We start from the raw sequence: 23,619 nt of genomic DNA, 5'->3' as shown, positions 1-23,619 counted from the left end.
AAGTGGCCTTTAAAACTTGATTTCTGGTGGTGTTTATGTATAAACCATGGGAAGGCGAAAGGCATGAGTTTGCAATTTGAAGCCTTAACAGTAAGTTATTACTATCCAGAGCAAACAGCAATACTGTTAAAATTAATTGCTCTCAGGAGAAATATCTTTTTCATTCAGCACCTAGTGCTTGAGTGCTGAAATTCTGACATTTTGGGGATTTGGTAACAAGGCTTCCTGAGGCATCTCCATACACTTCAATATGAATTCAGGTTGTTGCTTTATCCACTGAAAAGCATTCATGTCCTGACTTGGGAATTATTTGTTTAATAAAGTAGCAACAAGGAGTTCTAAAATACTGCTAGTATTATCTGCAAGGAGCAACAGAGGCAAAAATGACTGTAAGATTCATGTAGGTACCTTTAAGTTCTTCCAAGGATTTTTTTAAATTTTTTTTTTATTTATAAGTTGAAAGACTGTTTTGCTTTATTTGGCAGAGACTGACACTCTGGGCTAGGCCTATAAATAGATATTCACTTAGATGTGTTACTTAACTTTGCTTGGCTTCTGTCTGCCTAGGTTATAATAATTTTCATTTCTGATTTTGATAATTCACTTTCAAGTGATGTGGCAGCATCAGTAAAAAGCCAAAATTAAGTGCTTTTATTTGGTGGACATTTATCTGTTGTCCTGTTTAATTGGTATCACTTTTTTAATAATCTTTAACTTTTTATTGTTCTATTTGTTTTCCAAAGGCTGTGTAGATGATATTGTAACTGTGTTGGCTGAAGAACATGGCTGCCTTGATATTATTAAGGTTTGTGAAACTCATTTGCTCTTCCATGCTGTCTTACCCAGAATATTTTATTATTGCTGCATAGTATTTTGCATATCCTTTTTTTAATTCATTTGGTCACTCACTGTATTGCAGTATGATGAAAAATTTTGAAGTCAAAACTACATATCTAAGATCCTTTCAAATAGCCAGCACTCATAAGATTCTTTCTTAAAATTGCTGTCAGTCTCAGTAAATGTTAAATGTAAAGCTCTCTGAGTAGTTTAATAAGCTATAAATTTTCTTTGAAGTTTTGGTGATTAAATATTTTTCTTCCAGAAATTAAGTCTTCTATCTGGTCCACTTTACAGATTCTGATAGTGTAGGTTTATATAGTTTGACTTTTCCTTACCCACAAAAATGATTACTGAATTTTAGTATCTCTGTATTTTGGGACATTATATGAAAGAGTTCTGATTGTTAGCAGAAGGAAGTGGCCAGGCACTGCATTGTTTCTAGCAGGATACAGAATATCTAAATTAAAAAATAAGTGAAAGGCTGCATACACTGCACATTTTTCAGATATTTTTCCCCTAAATCAAGTGTAGAATTGGGAGGTGAGAAGAATTGATTCCCCGGAATTTTGGTCTCACACAGCCAACCTCATGTGCGTAGGTGTGAAGTTTTATTGCCCTCAAAGGAATATCCTGGATGTTAAAAGTTAAGTGTGAGCCAAGTGACTTGCTGAATTAAGACGGTAATAAACAGACCTCCTCCATATTTTTCTTATGTTCCAGGACCTTTCTGAAAATATCATAGCTCTACTGAAGAAATGCCTCACGTTCCAGCCTTCTAAGAGGCAAGTGTTCAGTCCAAGGGCCTGGTGAACTCTGTGGGTTGCTGTGAAATTAGAACTGTTGCTGAACCTTAGTTTGGAATACTGACATTTGGGCTACCTATAAGAAATTCTCAGTTTTGTGCTTTTCAGTGTTTAAAAGAGAAGAATTAGAGGTCTGAATTTGGGCTGTAAACAGACTAATTTCTTGTGTTGCATGAATTGAAAAATGTTGGTAGACATTTTTTACTATTAAAATTTCTGAAACCCAATAGAATTTAAAATAACTTGCTAATATTCATTACTGGGGACCTTTACTGCCGTAATGCAACATTTTTGGGAGTACTTTGCTCTAATTGTTTTATCCTCTTCTCTCAATTTAAGGCCAACTCCAGAGGAATTGCTACATGACAGTTTGTTCAGTGAAGTATCCCCATTATATCCTCCCTTCCACAAACCTGCTGGTCTGTTCTCATCTTCTCCAAGGTGTGCCAGTTTAACACTACCTGAAGACATAAGTCAATTATGTAAAGGTAAAAGCAGGTAGTGGGATAAATGTCATTGGAGGGGGAAGGAAAATAAAGTGTTATTGCATTTTCTCTCTGACAAATTATTGGCAGGGACTGTTAAATGTTACAACACTAGATTAATGGAATAAGTTGTTTAATGGAGGGAGACATGGACAAACATGTTTTGAGGGATGTCTGCAAGCCAAAGGAGTCAAGTCTTAATTCTATGCTTCAAACTCAGGGGAAAAAACAACATTAGTATTCAAGCCCATGTTGCAAAAGCAGTGTCATCTTTTGCCTTCAGAATTTGGACACATGCGTGTATAAGGTCATTTTTTTCTGCTATTGATAATTGAATTCTGCTGGACCATAACATAAGATGATTTTTGGAGGTACTGGAAAGCAAAATCTTTGTGAAAGAAGGCACATTCTAAAAGATTAAAGTTCTAAGTTTTAAACCACAGTATGTTGAAAGTGTTATGGCTCTTAAATCGGGATTAGTTTTTTCTTGTGAACTCGGAGATGGTTAGAAAATCTCATCTAGACAAAGATTTTTTTGCCTTGTTAGAATGCATGTGGTATGTGAAGGGAAGAGAGATTGTAACTACTCAGTAGGAATCACTTGTTTCTTATTTTAAGTCTTAGTGATATGTACAAAATGATGTTTTGTGTTGTTTAAAAACACACAGGAAGTAAAAGTCCACACTCCGTGTATTCATGTGAGGGGTTCATGGCAAACTGCAGAAATACCTGCTTTTTTAATTACTTCTTTCCTTAAATCTCCTTAAAGAGCACTTGCAAAGGAAAGATGACTTTTCCTCTAACTTCACATTAAGGTTATGATCTTTCAAGCAGAAAAATATTTTTTTCAGCAGTATGTGTTTAGAGTTTTAGAAAGAAATACAAACTACCTAAAAGTCTGTGATTTATTTTTGTGTCATTTCTCCCAACAGATGAAGATAATGATTACCTAGCAGAAAGATCAGTTGAAGAGGTTTATTATCTCTGGTGTTTGGCTGGAGGAGACTTGGAGAAAGAACTTGTCAACAAAGAAATAATTCGATCAAAGCCACCTGTCTGCACACTTCCCAAGTGAGGATGGATGGATGGATGGATGGATGGATGGATGGATGGATGGATGGATGGATGGATGGATGGATGGAGAACACTAGTGATTGCAAGAGAACATACTTAGTTTAAAAACCTGTACATGTGAAAAACACTGAAAATTACATTCTTTAACAGAAGGAAATTGACACGTCCCCTCTTACCCAGTTTAAGGCATTATTTGAGTGCCTTGTATCTATCTTCTACCTATTGCTTTCTGAAATTTGAAAAGATGCTTGTGAAGTGAAAAATACTGAAATGGGAGTCCCTAAATTTTTCACACTTTCCAAAAGTATTAAGTTTTAGTAATAATGTCTCACTATGCTTCAGAGAGGTATTTGTAATTTAATTTGTTATGTAGCAAATTCTCACATTCTGAATTCCCTTTCACAGAGCAGCAGTACTGAATAGAGAACCTAGTTATTCAGCAGATCAGCTAATTACTTTTTTTCAAAATGCTTAGAACTCTGTTGCGGCATTTTAGTTATTGCTACTTTTGTCTTACTGCTGCACATGTTGCAATTTTATTTAGAACGTTGATATTTTAATCCTATTATCTGATCTTAATATCATGATTATATGCCCATATATATCAATTTACTGTTTTTCTGTTTAATAAACAAATAGATACGTGTACAGCCAAAGTGCAATATTTTAAAAGAAAAATGGTGGAAATAGATTTTAAGTGTTATTTTGGTATCAAAATTAGTGTGAGATTTTTGAGGGGTTGCTTATTTCATTGCCCATAGGTGAATTCAGATACTTTTCAATTTCGAGAGACAAATATTTTCCAACATACTGTCTATATTGAAGATGAGGAGTTAATTTCAAAAATGCAATCTATCTCTTAAGTGACACTGAGAATGCTAGGTTAAATTATAAAAATCAGTTTCATGTGGTCTACTTTAAAAAGGTCATAATAATGGAACATTTCTGTGTACTCTATCTCGGATACATTTGTATCCTTAGATGGACTGCCACAGAAAAGGTCAGACTTTCATTTGGGGTTTTTTGTCATGATGGGAACTGCCTTTCATATGATAATAATATTTTATTTTTGCTTTTCACAATAAATGACAGACCTGTTGTGTGTGAGAACAAGGAATAAAAGGGGTTATTAATCCCATAACTCGTAACTATTTCTTTATGTGCAAAGCAATGTTATAGAAAATGTGAAATGTGCCATTTTAGAGAAAAAGCTGTCTGAATAACTTAAGGTGATTGTACATTCCCTTGATAGCAGGTTTCATGCCATGCAGAGTCAATACAGTATACTTCTAAGACCTAATATTTTGTTTTAAAGAGGAAACTTCTTGATGTAAGAGATTTTTTTCCTAGCTCAAGTCCTGTGTTATAAAGTGACCTGTTTTTTTTTTTTTGTTCTTGTTTTTGAAGCTTTTTATTAGAAGATGGTGAGAGCTTTGGGCAAGGACGGGATAGAAGTTCCCTCCTAGATGACACAACTGTGACTTTGTCTCTGTGCCAGCTCCGAAATGTAAGAGTGATATCGTGCATTTCTTATGTTCTTCTCTGCAGAAACATTTGTTTAAAGGGAATATGTAACAGCAGCTCCTACTGCTGTTTCTACCAACAGAAGTGTCACTGATTCCAAGAGAACACTTCTGAGTGTCCAAGTCAGATTCTGGTTTGTGCTATTAAGTTGCTTTGCCTGCAAAAGTTTAGTAAATATGATTTGTCTTCTATGCCTCCTTTTCCTTTTTCTGTTGCCTGCTTTGTTCCAGTGCAGTGCAACTAGTTCTGTACCACTTGGTATTCTCCACAATTGCTACAACTATTTGCTTAGGGAATGTCTTCTGTATTCTTTAATTACTGTCTGTCAATGGCTCACATTATCCAAAAGTAAACCAATTCATTTCAGTTTCAGCTCCTCAAAAGCTTTATACTTAACATTGGATACCAATTTTCTGCTAGTTGATTATTAATTTTTGGAACATATGGCATGAAATGGCTAGTTCAAAAGATCTTTTCAAAGCATTTTGCAAAAATGCTGTAATACAGCTTTCTTCCATCTTCACTGGGAAAATCAGCACATGATAACTCATGATTTGGCTTGGTGAAATGATCAGTTGCAATATTTACTGCATATATCACTGAAATGTTTTAATGGTTTACATGTCTTTGCTCTTGTAGAGCTTTATTATTTTCAAATTGGGAAACTATGCTGCGCTGTTTGCAGCTTGCTTTTTATAGGAGCAAATTCAATTCTGTCAGGTTTTTCTTTTAAAAACCCTTTTCATAATAAGGGGTTAGGACAAAAAAGAAGGTGACTCCTGACTCCGCCACCTTAATTTTGGAGTTTAAGTGTGTCAAACACTGTGTAAACACATTTCTTCAGTAGAACTCTGCTTCACACAAATGCATCAAGGCAGACCAAAGAACTGGGTTATTTTCTTCAGTTGATAAGTGGGGCTTGCAAGGCAGGAGGGAGGTTAAAAAGATGCAACATCTATTTTAAACATAATACACACTGCAGCTTCTGCTGTTGTTCTCACTAGAGGGCAGTTTTTAAAGGCTTTTTTTAAACATTTTCATCTGTAATTTTGGATATTGCTGCCTACTTCAATAAATGCAGCAGGAAATAATTACATACTGAAGTTTAATTTTGTGAAGATGCAAGACTGAACCTTGCAGCGTTAGTTGAAATAAGTTTTTGAACTTGTGCAATTTTTTAGACATCTTTTATAGAGCAGAGCATGATGCTTATAATCAAAAGAGCAGCAGTACTGGGTGAACAGAGAATGAACTCTTCTGTCAGCCCCAAGAGGAGCAGGCTGTGTGCCGTGTGCCTGCAAGTTAAGGGCTGAACTGCAAAACAGAACACTGCAGGGAACATGGCATTAAACATTAATCATGCACCATCAGAGGTCTGAAAACTTCAGTCAACAATCCAGCCATGTTTGTCTGTACTCACCTTTGCTGAGTGTATTTCCTAAAAGGAATTCAAGTTTGCATAAGTCCTGACCTGATTAGAGCCATAAAAGCAAGTTGTGCAGTTGCTTTGCAGCTACTAGGATAGGAAGTCCACGTAGAAAAACAAGGAAACAAAGAACTATGTAATACTATAGATCTGTTAATCCATGGTGCCTATAAACTATTTTTTGTGTGGAAATAGGTTTATGGATATCTTCAGGCAGGAGAACTTACAAAAGCCTGTACTAGCAAAAGGTTTAGTGTTGAAGGCTGTATGCTTCATTGCTGGCAAAGGACTGAGCTAATGCTTAGGTCTTAAGGCAAGTTAGTGAACTTGACAAATGAATTGCTATTTAATAGTTTTTATATTCCACTAAGATTTCCACTTGAATTCTGAGCAGCATTCTGATAACAAATTGTTTTTCTTTCTCCTTTCAGAGACTGAAGGATGTTGGTGGAGAAGCATTTTATCCATTGCTTGAAGATGAGTAAGTATGTGTGTAAATTGGTACATCTGTAACACACCGAATTTTGAGTTATTTTTATTTGAGTGGCACACTGCACAGCTAGACACAACTACCTCCCAAAAGCAAATCTAACGTGTCTTTGTTTGGCTCTGAAAGTCAAGAGCTGATAAACTACCCTTTCTTTTTTTTTTTTTTCCAGCCAGCCAGCTTTACCTCATTCCAACAGTAACAACGAGCTGTCTGCAGCTGCTACTCTTCCTCTGATCATCCGGGAGAGGGACACAGAGTACCAGCTAAATAGAATTGTCCTGTTTGACAGGCTGTTGAAGGTATGGAGTCCTTGTGATGCTGGATAATTGAATTTGGTCTGCTAATTGGAAGATTTTGAAACAACAAGTAATTGTAAAAGGAAGCAGAGTTACAAGAGACCACAGTAGGAAAGGGGAAAGAAAAAAACCCTTCAGAAGTATAAAAAGACTGAAAATAAAAATAGAACAAATTATTCTTAGTACTGGTGAATCTAAAAGTAGATCTTAAAGTATCTACATGGAAATAGAGCTGCTGCTAATACTGGCTATTTACTGATAAATATAATTTTACATCCTTTATTTCATAACAGACTAAGCTATTATAGGTTTAAAGATGCCTGTAACATTTCTGCATTTCCAAGCAGTAAAGTATTTGAAAACATGGTAATGCCATGGTATAAATGTGAGATTTATACTGGGTAAAGGAATAGCAGCCCCTGATTTACATGTATGCAGAGAGATAGATTCCTGTTTAAGAACGAGAGAGCTGATGCTCATTATCAGGGGTAAACTAGAAATGTTTAATAAAACCAAGGTGGATACATATTATGAAAAGAAAGATATAATGAAGAAAAAATCCATACTACAAATTTGGATTAGTAGATCTATCCAGTATATACCCAAGCACGTGAATGCATTTATGAGAAAGAGTGTATATTTTAACATCAAACAGTAGTCCTTCATCCAGGCATTCCAGTTAGGGATTAAATTCACTTTTTGTATAACTTGTATTCGCTGTTTTCATTTAGGCAAAGACTGTCCCTGTTTTGAGATTTGAATTGTTTCAGTTACACGATAACATTTTTTTTTTTAAATCTCTTCTCTTTGAAGGCCTACCCATACAAGAAAAACCAAATTTGGAAAGAAGCCAGGATTGACATCCCTCCCCTTCTGAGAGGCATAACCTGGGCTGCCTTGTTGGGTGTTGAGGTAAGGGTGTTTGGAAAAGCTCCAGTACTGAATGGGGTTGGAGTGGGTTAGGAATGGGGTTGATAAGGAAGCTGGAATTGGTTTAAAGATCTGGTAGGCAGGTTGCTGGAATTTCAAACAAAATGAGTAATGAAATTGTGCAAATAAAGATGATGTTCTGACAGACTTGCTTCTTTTCTCTAAGGTTATTTGATTTCAGAAAGCATATGTGAACTTGACTGCCTTTAATTTTGATTATTGTTCTCAGTGGAAAATAATACCCCGATATTTGGTAGTTAACTGGGGTTTTTTGTTTTGATTTTTAATATTTTGACAAATTCAGTTGACAGTCCTTGTGCTCCAGTCAGCAGTAAGTTGGACAAAGCAGGAGAAAACACATCAAATGTATTTTTCTCACCTACCAATCAATACACTTCCCAGAAAGAATGGAGAATAAATCAATCAAATACAGTTCTTTGGGACAATGGAATGTCCCAGAAATGAGGGCTCCTCACAGAGTTGCTGGACCACCCAGCTTTTGGATTTACCTTGCTTGCAATCCTGCAGCAGCAGATCATAAAGATTCTTAGAGATAACACATCCTTGGTTATTCAGGAGATTTAGCTTAGGATGTGATCTTCTGAGTACCATGTAATATAATCAACAAAGAAGTGGTAAAGGTGAAGAAAAACTGCTGGTCAGGCTTGTAGCCTGAGGCTTAGGAAATGAGAAATGAGTCAATTCTCATGCTTCAGCAACTTGCCATCTGTACAGTATGGGTGTTTTCCTGTCCCATAACATTAAAATGGACTTGTTAATAGAACAGAGAGCACCTCTTGACTTGAAAATGGGAAACTACAGTACATAGCTTTCTGCATAAACAACTGAAAATCACTGAAGATCATGCTGATATCTATAGGAAGGTCTGTATGTCTTGAATAAGATAATGAAGATGTGTCCTTTTGAAATGAAACTGTCAGAATCTTCTGTTCTTCTGCTAACTAAAGTTCCTAACAAAAACAGTTAACTTCTGCATATCACCATGTACATTGTCATGTGCACTTATGGCAAGAGCTTTCTAAATTCACCTATTCTTCTTCCACATTTAGGGTGCCATAGAAGCAAAATATGATGCCATTGATAAAGACACACCTATTCCTACAGACAGACAAGTAAGATTTATGGTGTTACCAAATATTGTCAGTTGAAGATCCTTCCTACCCATCACTTGCCTGTTACAGCACATGTGGTGGATAACAACAGTATGGTTCCCCTTGCCCTCCAGCCTTACAATGTAGCAAGAAACTTGCAAAATAGATCAACTTACAACATGGGGAAGCTGAAATCCTTTTTTACTTTATAATCACTGTTTCTGTAGCAGCAACAGTGTAGTGGAGAGTATTAGTGATTTATTGTTGAAAATCCTGGCTTTCCAAATGCTTGTTGTGCCTGTTGGACCTTGTAGTGATAATGCTGAGGTCCTGTAATGTGAGCTATACTTCACAGAAATGGAGGTTTCCACAATTTGCTTCTCCAAGAAGAGAATGTTCTGATTTGGTTACCTTTTAAAGCAAAGCAGTATTACCATCTAAAAGGATTCCAGAAGTAAAAAAACTGTAACTGTTTCTGTGTTCTGCCTTTTTCAAGGGCTAGAACCCCTTAAAATATAAGTGCAGAAAAGGAGAAAAAAAATCCCTATTTTTAAACTTTGACAGGTGTGTTAGGTTCCCTGTCAGTTTTGGTTTTGAGAAGTGATAGAGGAAGCAGATCATGTACGATGGTGGTCTGACCTACGTATTTTGGCTGACTTCTACCTCTAGTGTTGCAAAATTGCTGTTGTGCTGCCCCACTCATCCCAATTTCTTTGTATGCTTGGCTGTGGTGCAGATTGAAGTTGATATTCCTCGTTGCCATCAGTATGATGAACTGCTGTCATCACCAGAGGGTCATGCAAAGTTCAGACGTGTATTGAAGGCCTGGGTTGTTTCCCATCCTAATTTGGTGTACTGGCAAGGTGAGTTTGACTGGTTGGCAAGGGTGGATAATTGAATGGAAAGCTTTGATTGACTTAAAAGTACCTCGTGCTTTTCACCCCCACAATATAAGCCTTTTTGGGGATACTTTCCTTTCGGTTTCCTTTGAAGAATGAATCTGTGGGTTATTACAAATTTAAATCCTAATAACTTATATTTAATTTCAAATAAAAAATTGCCCACTCTTTGTTGTATATTCAGTCTTCATAAGTTTCAGTCACTATTTTAAAAAGAAAAGTCTGTTGCTTGCTATTAAGTTCCAAGATAATACTGCAAAAGTTACTGGGTTCTTGGAACAGTAAATGGCATTTCTTGGATGCCTTATAATAATGCAGAATAATCAATTTGGCATTATAGCTGAGCAATTTGAAATCCTTGCTGTTTTCATGCATATATTTCACAGTTGTTCTCACCATTACTTGTGAAAGCCTGATAATGCAGAACCAGTATCTAGTGTGCAAATTTTCATTAGAAATTAATGTCTTTATCTTGTGCATTAAAATAAATGAGCTCTTTGAGCTGTTCCTTCATGGCTCTTCTCTCTTTAGGTCTTGACTCTCTTTGTGCACCATTTCTGTACTTGAATTTTAACAATGAAGGTGAGTACCTTTTCCTGCAGTGAGTGAAGAAAAGCACAGTCTCTCATCTGTATCTATGTGCAGACAGATGTGTGAATCCACTTAGAGATGGAAAGTTTCTGTATCTACAAAGGAATTTTAAAGCTCTTGTTGCCACAGGCCAAAGAAATGGTTGGAGTTTTGAAAACTGCATGTGGTGTACTGCTCTTCAAGCAGGGGTTCAAGTGCTGTTTATTGCCAAGTGCAATAATGATATATTTTAAAAAGCACAAATAATCTTGAATAGAAAAAGGAAGAAATGCTGCTGTAGCACTTGTATTTCTCAGTGAAGCTGTAGTTCAGCCATGCTTAAGGTGAATGTATTATTTGGTAACCTAAGTGTTAAACTGTCAGACCAGCTTTGTTCAGAAAAGCTGATGGTAGTTTTAAATGCCTGAAAGTTTCAGATCAGCTTTAGATATATGACCTTTATCTTCTTAGAATGTGATTTGTTCATAACAAGTGTAGTCCAAGCTTTTATTGTCTTGTACTTAGCTTTCTTTATGTAAGGTCTCTGTATGGGAAAACTAGTTTCTTAGGACAATGACTCATATTATGTCTACTGTGCATGCAATAATTCTTATGTACAGATTGATGTAAGTATTTATGCTTATTATCTGATTAATAACAAATTTTTAAGGTGCAATTAAATTCTGCTTCTGTCATTGCATCTGTTTTTTTTTAATTTTTCAGCTCTGGCATATGCCTGCATGTCTGCTTTTATTCCAAAGTATTTATATAACTTCTCTCTGAAGGATAATTCTCATGTTATTCAAGGTAAGCCAGTCCCTTTATTTGGTGTAGTTGTAAGAGAAGTAGCATTGTTTCTGGATATGTAAATACACTTTTTCAAGGGGTTAAAAAAATTGTGATACAGTTAAAATCATGTAACTTTGCAAGAAAATTTGGAACAAAGTAAGTGGTTAAGGATTCAGACAGGATAAAAAAATCAAGAAGTGCACACATAAAAAAATGTTCTATGTAATATCCAGGGTAAGAGTCAGTCCATCCTGCAGAGTTCTGAAAGCAGTAAATAGTCTTTCTAGTGTTACATTGTAGAGGCTTACCCTTCAGGTGATCAAAGTCATTGTGTTAGAGGAGCTGTTGGACAATAAAGGAAAATGAAGAAGAACAGTACAAACTAGGGGTTCTTCAGAAAATGAAAGTTGTGGTATTCAGGAAAATAGAGATTCAAGGGGAATTTCTTATTGAGCAGATGATGTTATTCAATACAGGACAGGAGATGGAAAACCCTGAGGAATACTGCTCCATAGTTCAGCCTTCAACAAGTATGTAGGTAACTTAGATAAATTAAAACAATAGCTAGGAATGTCTGTTCTAATTGAAAAGTAATTTTAAATTTGATGGAAATATGAAAAGGAATAGTCTCCACCTAGAAAGTCACCTTGGCACAGTCTGTGTTGGGAAGATAATTTGTCTTCCAAACAGTCTTTAAAAAACAAAAGAAGCTGTTTCAAAAGCCATTCGTAATTAAAAGAAACAGGTGGTAATTAATGTTTTTAATTGCAAGCAGTTATGAATGTTTATTGAATACTGAGTATCACCATGGCTTGCTGTCCTTGTGGTTCTTTTAAATAAATTCTTTTGTATATTTCATATGAAACTTGTCAGCTTTAAAGTGTCTGTCATTTTTGTCTTCAAGGAAGGTAATTAAAAACTGATCAACAAAACTTTAAAAGCATTTACATATTAGATAATTGGGAGAGAGCTAACATAAGAAGAGAATGCCAGGGTTAGGAGAGTTTATGTATGGAAGACAATGGGCAAGAGGAGTTGTGAACTGAATAAAAAAATGGGAAAAATTATTCCAGAGAACATGTTTGCATCCTTTTGTCTGTAAAGAAAGATTGCTTGTAGTAAAGGTCTAAAGATCAAAAGAATAAATATGTTCCTCTGGAGACAACTACTTTAGACTTCAAGATTAATGGCTTGGCAAAGACTTTTCTCAAGAGGCTAGAGTGTTCCATAAAATACTTTTGCTCTCTAGGGTTTCCTGATGTTATTCCTAAGGAGCTTTGCAAAAATGTGTATCAGCCAAAGTTAGAAATACAGGTCAGTAGGATTCTGTGAACCAAAGCAGTGTAGGCATTCCTGAGTTCCCGTTCTGCATCTGGCATCATCAAAGACTCAGGAAGGTTGGACCCTTCAGGGTTCTTTCAGTATTCTAATTAATCCTTTCTAGGGTTATATGTTTAAAAAAATGTATAAATAAAGGTTTAAAGGAAGATACTGTGTGATTTCCCTGCCTTTTTAAGGTAGAGGAAAGGGTTAAGAATATGCCATTTAACTACCCACTGCAATTTTAGCTGCTTTGTATCTTCTGAGTAGATACAAACTGTGTGGAGCATTGAGATGCCAGCGCATTCTGGAAACAGAGTTTGCATTCTCTGTCTGTTGCTCCCCTGTTCTCTAGCTGTCCACGCCCCAATTAGTCTGTTCGTGGGAATGTTGGAGGAAAAGGAATTACCATCTGTTACAAAATTGCAATTATTGCCTCTTCAGCTTTCTTCTAGCAGAGTGTGTGACAGTGTGGACAAAACTGGGAGGGGGCAGAACAGAGAGAAATCTGTCACTGTCCTGTGTTCTGCTGTCTGCTTCTCTTCCAATTAAAAGCAAGTGTTGTTTAGACAACTTAATGAAATTGTATCCATCCACCTAATAGGCCAGGCTGAAGGTGGAATAAGTTTTATCTTTTATAGTGGATATTTCTCCTTGCTGGTTACTAAACAGTCTTTAACTTTGCATGTCAAGCATACATTACAACCTAAGTGTGTGCCAAGTTAAACCATTGTTAAAAATCCAAATTGAGAAGTATTAAAGAAGAAAATTTAAATGTTTCTTCCTCTGTATTGAATGTAATGGTAACAAGGAGTACAGCAGTAGTATTCACTTGCTATTTTATTGTAGGTTTAAAATGAGTGGCTTTCCTACAGCTCTATTGTGAGCTAGCAGCCTGTGATGGCTCGTGTTTTTGACAACAGTCTTGGATTTGTCATTTCAGAATACCTGACAGTGTTTTCCCAGATGATTGCATTCCATGATCCAGAGCTGAGTAACCACCTCAATGAAATTGGGTTTATTCCAGATGTAAGTACTAGGAGTCCTTATAAGTATTATCCAGAGGAAATAAAAAATGGAAAATGAGGGATGAGATGGCTTTCCAAACTGCTTCAGTAGCACTTGGACAGAAGTGAAACTTCCATATTAATAGACCTTCCTAAATATGCTGATAAAGTTTTGATTCTTGTTTTATGTGCTTTAGTCCTTCCTGCTCTGCTGGGATGGTAAATACAATAAAAATACTACTAGCCAGTTATTATAACTTAGATTCATCTTAAAAGGTATATATACATGTATTTTTGAAATGTGGGTTAATATACAAAAAAATAGTGTACTCATAAAGTGCTAATAGCAAAATTACTGCAGTTAATTGAATGCTGTTGATTAGCACAGATTCCACATTATTTTGCAAGTTATAGAAAAAGTCCATGCTCATCAGTCTTGTAGATGTGTCAGACCTTGGAAAATGCTAAGCAGCCATTTGCTGGAGTGTATCTCAAATATGGGAAAAGTGCATAACATAGACTCAAGTTTTATGCTTCCATTGGAAAAAAAATATCTTAGATGGAGGAAAATGAAAACTGAGAACACAGCCAAAAACTAGTAGAGGGGATGGGCTTTGTTGGAAAAAGCAAAACCAGGCCTTCTTTAGAGCCTCACTTCTAACTATCACTGTAAATAATAAAGCTTTCCTCCTTTTTTAGAGAGGTGGGTATAGTCAAGAAAGCCAAAATAAAAATGTTTGTCTGCCTACAAATACTGATGTTTCTGAACAGTAGATTTAGGCAAAGCCGTAGAGATAACGTTAATTGATGTGATCTATATCATTCCATATTTGGCATTTACAAATTTGGTAATTACCAGTTGGTCATAAGAGCAGATGATGACTGAGAGGTCAAAATGGAAGAAGATAACTGAAATCAGGAGATGTCAATGTAGAAATGCAAATTTCATAAGTAAGAAATTTATATGCATTACTTCTATAAGCAATACAAAGTTTAGCTTATCGGAAAAGCCTTATCCTTATTAGGAAATATTTTAAGTTGGAGCAGCAAGACCAAGCCTCTGAAAGTCCTTTGTTTTATACCATTCCTTAAAGAAATTGTGGAAGTTTGGGAGTGGCAGATACTCATTATCACTGTTTATTAATATTGTAATAGGAAAGAAAGTATATTTTTTATTTGTAGAGGGTGTTTTTAATCTAATAATGTTATTTGACTGATACAAATTTAGGAGATACAGTGGTGTTAAAATGAGTAGAAGAGAAAGCCACTCTATTGCCTTATAAAGAGAGGAGTTTGAGAAAGCCACATGTATTTCAGATGACACACAACTGAAGAGGATAGGTGGGAGGAAGATGAAAGGAAAGTGAGGAGAACAAGGAGTTTTTATCTGTAGAAAACCAATTATTTGGGTAGATGAAGTGCAAGGGTTAACAGCAACATTTAACATTCTTGAGGGAGAATCAATTTTGCAGCATCACTATATAAATGCATTTGATGGTTATTTTTTTAAAAGCTGCAGATGACCAAAACAATTCACCTGTGTATTTTGTCCAGGATACTAATTCCCACGAAGGAGTTAGAGATGTAATTTCACTTACCATCTTACAGGTCCTTGTGTGGGCTACTAATTTACACCAGAGCTCTGTAACAGCCCATCTTGGGTCTTATGTGATATTTCAGCAGCTCCTTGTGTCTATCTATGCAGTTATAATTCTCCACTGAAGACTTCCAAGGTACAAGTCAGATGGAATAGTTTGAAATCACTTTTTGTTATATTTTAGTTTATGTTTTGCTACTCATTGGACAGTACATAGTCATACACGAACCTTACCTCTAAATCTGATCATCTGTCAATGATTAGGTAATATAATAAACAATTGCAAAAGAGGAATGATTTTTTAAAACTCTTACATTGAATAAAAATGCAAGTTCTAAAATTAACACTAACCTCTGAAGAGAGATTGTCCTTTCCGAATTATCTGTCAGGGTTTGGGTTTTTTTATTAAGTAAAAGTTGTTCTGCCTTTTAGATTAGTCAGAGAGGTGATTTTTCGTGACTGTAACAAGGCAGCGTAGGATCCATCAAGGTGAAGGATATGCAGTGTAGTAATGAGATCTGAACCAGAGTTTCGTGCTTGAGTACTAATCCTATCAAAGTAAACCCTGATTAATCTTTCATCATTGAAACGCAGGCTCTGCTGCAGGCAAGATTGTGTTCCTGGCACCCTTCTCATTTGCTTCAGGTCACGTAGCTCTCAGAATATTGAACACTGCTGAAGCTTGAGTCGTCGTGAATATTATTAGCTGATGTGGTGCCTGGATTAAGTACATTGCTGTGGCTATGTGATTTACATATAAATAGAGGGATAATATATACAGTGAATCTTACAGTTCTTCTTTGCTCACTCTCCCAAAGTTTATACTCTTCCCCACCCTATATAATGCTGTATAACACATTCCTTATTTTACTGACTAATTCTGACCCTAAACAGCAGACCATGTTAAAGAAGAAAATGAAGAAAAACAAAGAAGTGTACAATGTTGGTAAAAGTGCAGTGATTGCCATAAATTACTCTAAAGCACTTTCAGCTGTGAATTATGGAAGGTAGACACAGTTGTCATCTATCCACTAACAGAGAAAGCAAACTGATTTCTGTTCCTTAATATCATTGTGCTGAAGCTGCTGGCACAGGTAGATATCACCAACCTTAGCTTGGTTTTGGTGATATGCACGAGGTGTCAGTAACAGAGCTTCATCTTAAAAATCCTGCCCTTGAAGTACTTTCTCTGTTTGTCTTGTTACACAATTACCTGAAAATGAATTGCTGATATTTCTGTCTTGTGAAGAAAGCAATCATTCTTCAAATTTTGTTTGTGTAGGTACATATAGGTGGGTAGAATCTCATATTAAAAATGTGATTCAATTTGCCTTATCTTTTGCACCTTTCTGAAGCCTTTAAATATATGGCTGTCTAGGCGCCATATAGGATTGAAGCTAAGTACATGTGTCTGTATCTCAAATGTGGAGCAGGAAGGTGAAAGATTGGGAGTTTGTAGAATAGACAATTTCCTTTGGAAGGGTCCTACAAGGCTTTTGTAGTCCAACTGCCTGGCCACCTCAGGGCTGACTTAAACAGTGCTGTTAAGGGCATTCTCCAAATGCCTCTTAAACACTGACAGCCTTGGGGCATCAGCCACCTCTCTAGGAAGCTTCTTCCAGTGTTTCCACCTTCCTGGTAAAGAAAGACGCTTCCTAATGTCCAATCTAAATCTCCCCTGGTGCAGCTTTGAACTACTTCAACATATCCTGTCACTGGATCCAGGGAGAAGAGCTCAGCATTTCCCTCTCCACCTCTCCCCCCAGTCAAGAAGTTGTGGAAAGCAAAAATATAGTTTTTATTAACAACAGAGAATTAAAGCAAAAAGTAGCAGTTGGGACAGTTGTTAGAACAACTTAGCAAAACAAAATTCTGCTTATTGTTGGACAACATTGTTTCACACATACATCAAACAGAAAAAAAATGAAACAGGTATTTAAGAGGAGAAAAAAACCACAAACCTCGTTATCTTTGGATTTGGCACTGCAATATATGGTTCAGCTAAAGTATATGCAGAAAAAAAATAAGTTACACTTTTTCTGTATTACTTATTATAGAAGGGAATTTTTCCTGTGATTATAATAAATATAATGACTTAAGGAGGTGTTTGTAAGCCTGAAGAAGTTATGAATGCCATTAGTAAGCAAGGAAAGGAAAAGCAGAACATGGGTGGCATTACTCCCTGATACAAAGCAAAATTATAATTAGGGCAGTGTTCCTCTCAAGGTCTCTCTAAAAAAAAAAATGTGTTGATTTTACAGGCTCTTCTTTTAATGTGGCTTATTCTTGGGCTATTCCAGCTGTTCAGATGCTACTTTGATTACACGTTAGATGTACTTCGGGAGAGATAAGTGCCAAGTAAAACCAGACCCCCCTCCCCTTAGCTTTCAGGTTGGAATCCTCTTTTCCCGGAGCTCGTTGTTCGGGCGCTGCTGCTGTTGCGGGCGGCGGCCGCTGGAGGGCAGCGTTCCCCAGCGCTGTGCGCGGTCCCGAGTTGTGTCCTGGATCAGCTCCTTCCCTGTCCCTGCCCTCGGGGAACAGCGCTGTGCCTTCCCTCTCCTTGCTTGCTAATAGCATCCATAACCTCTTCGGGTTTACCAGCACTCCTTGTCTTCAAGCATTATTTTTGTTCAAGTCAGAGGAAAAACTCCCTTCAATAAAAGCTCGCCTGACACCTTCTACTTGAATTGTTCGACCTACTTTTCATGACACTGCTGATGGGTTTGGTGAAGGTGGTTTAGAGCAAAGCAGTGATTTTCCTTGTGATTATCTTTTAATAATCTTCAAAGCTTTGCATCTCATGTATTTTCTTGTTTATTTCTGTGTAAATGCATGTGTGATAAAGATGTTTGTGAAATTAGGAGAAAATGAGGATCTGCTTTGGTAAAACATTTTAATCATATATACGAAAAGAGGAAATAATTTATTTTAAATACCAAGGAAATAATGTGGTTTACATAATATGTACCTCCAAGCAAAGAGGAGCCTCAGGACACTAGGCTGGTTTTCCCACTGCATGGGAGGCAAGATATTGCATACAAACAAGCAGATAAACAGGTATTAGCTGTTCACAACCACTGCAGGGGATATTTCGGGGAACAGGATACCTTACTATTCCTAGAATGCCATCTGTTTAAAACATGACAGATATACTGAGGGAAATAGTATGATTGTATTATAAGGATAATATGGTGATAGAAATTGATTTGGTTTGGATTTTGAATGCTTAAAATCAATTGGTGGGCTGGAGGTCAAGCTTCATAAAATCCTGCTGAATATTAAAAGTGGTGAACAGGTCATTGAACCGTCCTTAGTTTAGGGACAGTATGGTTCAGATCTCAGGCACTCAGATGAAGGCATGGGAATATAATTTAGAGCTGTGCTAAGAAGGTTTTCAGCAAATGTGTACATCATTTAGTCAGAGTCATAACCCAGTTCAGGGTTTATGGAATAAGAAGTAATTTATTAACATAATATCAATTATGTTTTCTACCCCTCATTTGTTTACTTCCAGGAAAAGCTCAATAGGAGGATTAATTTGCACTTTTTACGAGTTAAAAAGTAATATATTAAGCTTTATGTTTAACTGTAAATCTTCATAGCACATGAGCCATGCAGTTGAGTAAAATTTAACAATGATCGTCTCACTCTTGCATTCCTTATTTATGGAAACTTTCTGTGCAATTTGATGTTTTAAGAAAAGAGATTTTCTTGCCTTTGCCTTGCTAAATGCATCGTTGAAAAATTAGAAGTTCTTAAGGTGTCATAAGTGCTTAGCTCTTTCTCTGTATGATGTCTTGAGTATGGAAGCTTGCAGGCATTAAAGGTTTTCTGTGGCTGTTGCAGCAGCACGAGTCTCGTGGGGGTGTAGGTGCTGAAGCAGGACACCTTCGAGTGACACTGCCCCAAAATGGTCACAGTGGCACTACAGAAATGCTTGGGTGTTAGTGAGCGTTTACTGAGAATAAAACTGTCCTTAATCTCTTCACTGGCAAATATGCATTTTAATAAATATCAGCATGGCAGAAAAAGGCAGAGGTGGTTATTTTTTCTCTTGAAAATCATGATTTGAACTTTTTGTTATTTCTGTAAAACCGTTTTCTTCTATAGTCAAAAAGGTAGATTAAATCAAGTTGGTTTGTGCTTTTTCAGGCATCCTTGACTAATTTTTGCTTATATTATTGAGAATTTCAACTGTGTAGTAGAGTAGGTTTTTGAGTTCTTTAAGACTTTGAAGGTTATATTTAGCAAACCAGCCTAGTAAGGGTGGTGATTGTTTTTTTACTGTTTTCAATACAGTGTTACAAACTAATAATTTGAAAAATTTGGGGATGAAAAAAGTTTCTGAGGGGCTAAGAGCTATGTTATAGAAGATGTGCCACTGCAGTTATTTTCCTTTCTAACTGAATTCATGCAAAATAGGCAATTTTTAATGTAGTTGACGACTGTCATGTACAACTTGAGTTCTCAAAACTTTTTTTTTGTCTTCTTCCCCCCATCACTACCTTTGGCAGCTTTATGCGATTCCTTGGTTTCTTACAATGTTTACACGTGAGTATGCCTTTTTTTCCTCTGATTAAATGTTCTTCTATTTCTTAAGCTTAATTTTTCTCACTTTTCCAGCTAAAACCTTTCTTAATTGGCATGATAGGTCATTTAGTAGGATGCTTATAATTTGCAAGGATGTGTTGTGGAAAACTCAGCAGTGCTTGTCACTTTCTGACCTGATTTGGTAATAATTAGTACTTCTCCTGTGGTTTTGAGTTGTTGTTATTGTTAGATTATTATACAGTCATTATGTTGTTGTTGTTATTGTCTGGATTATTTTGCACATGCAGTATTTAGGGTGTGTTCAGAGGAAGCTATTATCTACTGGAAAAAGATGTCATAATAGTTAAAAAGCAAAACCAAACCACACCACCACTCCCTGCCATCATTCAAATAATGTAAGAAAGGGAGTGACTTTGTTTTGGAAGATAATCATATTTTTGTTGCACATTGACACACTGTTATTCTGGTAGAACTATTTTACTATATTTGTGCATGTATATTAGGAAAAAATAGCTTTCTAATTTGGTGGGTTTTAATTAAAGAGAACAAAGTTAATAAATCAAGTCTAGAAAGTCTAGATTTTTTCTCAAAAATCTTTGATTTTTTTCATGTCATATCAACATTGGCAGACGTTGAATTTAAATTTTCAAAGAAGTGGCAGAATGTAAAGAGCTGATAGATTATTTCTCTGATGAAATATCAGAGAACTTAATGTGAGATTCTTTATTGCATTTTCTAAAGATTTTGACTGTAAAGCACTGGTTCTTGCAGTTGTCCCTTTTTCTATACCCTTTATGAGAATCACCACATTTGGAAAACCAAGGAGATGTTTTCCTCAAGCAATGTGCAATAAAGTCTTAGAACTATTTAGCTAGAAGATGGTATATTTTAAGAGAACAACCTGCAGCTTTATATATAAGATCTTGTTATTTTTAATAGGCCTTTTTCCTTGTCTTTCTTTTATTCTGCCAATTTTTTTCATTATTCTATTCATTTATTTGTCGAATTGTAAGTAGTTGATCTTATTGATTAACTCGTTAATGTCATCTTATTGTGAAAAAGGGATATGCATGCCTTAATATGCAATTGTACTGTACTAAAAGAAAAATAAATTGCCTAATTCTTGACATACTTGAAATGTGAAAACCCATGTACTTCCAAGTATTCATTTAGAAGACTGTTATTTACAGAATAATTAAACTTCATATGAACACAAACATGATCCTAAACAGGTTGAGTCCTCTTTGCTCCCAAATAAAAAACAAATCACTCAAGATGGGAGAGGAAAGAAAGTACATAGGCAACTCATTAACCCTGTTATTGTGTGTATATGCTTATAATTTTAATTTTTGTGCTTATTCATTATGCAGATGTCTTTCCTTTGCACAAAATTTTTCACTTGTGGGATACATTACTGCTTGGAAATTCCTCCTTTCCGTTCTGTATTGGAGTTGCCATACTTCAGCAGCTGAGGGATCGTCTTCTGGCTAATGGATTCAATGAGTGCATTCTCCTTTTCTCAGACTTGCCAGGTACAGAAAATACTGTTTCTTCCTTTCTTATCTGTCTTCCTCAGTGTGTTTCTAAATATATGCTTAGAAATCATGGTAGATTTAGGCAAACTCACTGCCAGAGTGTGTGGATCTTAACTACGATTTATTGTAGTTAGTTAGAGTTTTTTTGCTGTCATCAGCAAGAATGCAGTAGGATTATTTCCAGGTGAAGACTGGGGTATTTTGTTGTGAAATTTAGAACTATTTAAACTCATTCAGAAGCAACTTTTTGTAGTCATGCCACATACAGACACAATCAGTTTATATGAATTTTTAAATAAATTGAGTACAATTCTGAATTGTCCCTTTTCCTCTTTGGTGCTGGTATGGGCCTGTTTTCCTTTCGAACATAATTAAACTTATACTCTGGAAGTAATGTAAAAGGATTAGGGAAAGAAGTGTAGGAAGTCATTGGAATTACTCTGTTAAATATTTCCATTTGAAATTTAAAGCTTTCAGAATAACTTTCAAAACTGTATCATGATCATTGTGCAGACATTCTGTATCCTTGCTCAGTGGGAGGTGATTAACCTATCCATACAAACTGGTACCTTACAAAAATACATTGCAGTTAACCATGAAGTTTGGAACTTCCTTCTGAGCAAGTACCTAGTAAGACCATAGAATGTGTTTGAACTGAGTAAGCCAGTTGAAAGATGTATTTTAGTTTGTAGTGACACAAGTAGGAAGGTATTAATTCACTCTCTCCTGCTCAGGATCTTACTAATGTAATAAAGGTCTTAGGTAAGAGGTTGGCACTGTTTTAAATGAGTGGCTTTTCTTTAGATAGCTCTAACTTTGGGGTAATTCCTGGGCTAATTAAGGATTTAGTGAGCTCTATTTGAACACCTATGTGTGCAATTCAGTAATTAATTTAAACAGAAGTTCTTATTCAGAAGAACTGAAGGAGAGAATGAAGTTTGGAGGAGAATTTAAGTGTTCTTAAGTCTTCTTAAGTGTTGCAGTCTCCAAAACTGCAGAGTTCACAGAGGTTAGCAGTAGTCTAGGATTTGGTACCAAGCAGATGAGGCTGAATTCACAGTTGCATAAGTCAGTGAGTTATCATAAATGAAAGAAAGTGATTTCTTTAAATACTGTTGTCACAAATTGTCTCTCACTGTAAACCCTTCCATATGCGTCTGGATTTCAAAATTTGTCTCCTACTTATTTATAGGAAGTTTGATATGTACTATCCATTTGCTACTATATTTTTACATTTATAAGAAATTTAATTAGGCCATTCCTTATAGTGTAGAATTTTAATTTTCAATGTGCATGTTTAGTCATTTCAAATGGTAAATTTAATGGGATATCTACATGTGGCTGAAATGTGAGTGCTAATCTAAAAGACTGATTCTCTCCCCACCCTTTCCTCGCCCATGTGTTAGCTGTATGTCCTAGTTAAGTACAGATCTGTTAATATTTAACTTATTTTCTTGCCTAAGGTAATTTCTCCATATTTTTCTTTTTCTTGAAGGGTGCTAAATTATAGATTCCATTTTATCTCAATCAGCTGATTTACTGACAATGAAAGTATTTTATGCTGAGGTCATGTATAAGAACACGTTAGTTCTTGTAATACATATGTGTTCATATAATAAAATTAAATCACTAAAATCTGTGGTGATATAAGGTACATGAATTCTGCTGATTTTAGGTGATGACAACTTTACTGATACTCTGGTAGGAAATACAAGTTTCTGAAAAGTGGGGTTTTTTTCTTAAATTGGTGATGTCTGTGATGTTTAGTATATCAACAGTAGCACAATTGAGTATTCTGAGATTAATCTAAAGCATTCCATAAAATACTGCTAGTAAAACTACTAAGGGAAAATAAAGACAATTCTACTGTGTCTTAAAAGTTAAATGTTGTTGGTCTAGGTTAATCAGTAACTTTTTCAACATATAATTCTCATAGCCTTGTGCCTTTTCTTTCTGAGTCTTATTTCTGATTAAAAAGTATTGACTCATTATGCATTTTGTCACCTGTGTCTCCCAAACAAGACTTCTGTTATTTTGGTTACAATAAGTTGTGTGCCAAGGCTGAGAATTTTCTGAAAGTAAATAACCTTCATCTGAAGATATACCACCCCTAGGAAGAGAATATGTTGTTCAAAACATCTGTGATAATTTTAAACTAAAATAAATTGTTGCTCAACAGTCTGAAACTCCTGTCATTTTTAAGCTTTGTGTGCACTGGAATGGATTATTTTAGGCTGCCAGTGAAGGCAACTTCCTTTCCTAATTGACAGAGGTATTTTACTGCAATCTTGAAATTTTGTAGAACACTTTTAAGATTTCTTGTTTATACAAAACAAAAATCCCACTGCCTAATTTCCAGTGCACTGTATAT

The 23,619-nt window shown here is 35.8% G+C and overlaps 1 protein-coding gene across 3 annotated transcripts in view; it reads left to right on the top strand.

Annotated features, from left to right (window-relative positions):
- TBCK (TBC1 domain containing kinase) overlaps positions 1 to 23,619 on the top strand; it is a 128,554-nt gene that overhangs the window by 25,729 nt on the left and 79,206 nt on the right. For all 3 annotated transcript variants that reach the window (XM_064417135.1, XM_064417136.1, XM_064417137.1), the window contains 15 exons: positions 744 to 805; positions 1,561 to 1,622; positions 1,983 to 2,131; positions 3,061 to 3,199; positions 4,610 to 4,709; positions 6,584 to 6,633; positions 6,812 to 6,941; positions 7,752 to 7,850; positions 8,939 to 9,001; positions 9,717 to 9,843; positions 10,411 to 10,461; positions 11,173 to 11,256; positions 13,502 to 13,587; positions 19,677 to 19,713; positions 21,084 to 21,245. In XM_064417135.1, coding sequence (XP_064273205.1) covers positions 744 to 805; positions 1,561 to 1,622; positions 1,983 to 2,131; positions 3,061 to 3,199; positions 4,610 to 4,709; positions 6,584 to 6,633; positions 6,812 to 6,941; positions 7,752 to 7,850; positions 8,939 to 9,001; positions 9,717 to 9,843; positions 10,411 to 10,461; positions 11,173 to 11,256; positions 13,502 to 13,587; positions 19,677 to 19,713; positions 21,084 to 21,245 — 1,401 coding nt within the window. The remainder of the gene's footprint in view (positions 1 to 743; positions 806 to 1,560; positions 1,623 to 1,982; positions 2,132 to 3,060; positions 3,200 to 4,609; positions 4,710 to 6,583; positions 6,634 to 6,811; positions 6,942 to 7,751; positions 7,851 to 8,938; positions 9,002 to 9,716; positions 9,844 to 10,410; positions 10,462 to 11,172; positions 11,257 to 13,501; positions 13,588 to 19,676; positions 19,714 to 21,083; positions 21,246 to 23,619) is intronic.

The sequence above is a fragment of the Passer domesticus genome, chromosome 4 (genome assembly GCF_036417665.1).
Source record: "Passer domesticus isolate bPasDom1 chromosome 4, bPasDom1.hap1, whole genome shotgun sequence".
NCBI lineage: Eukaryota > Metazoa > Chordata > Aves > Passeriformes > Passeridae > Passer > Passer domesticus.
This window is presented reverse-complemented; position numbering and strand designations above follow the sequence as displayed.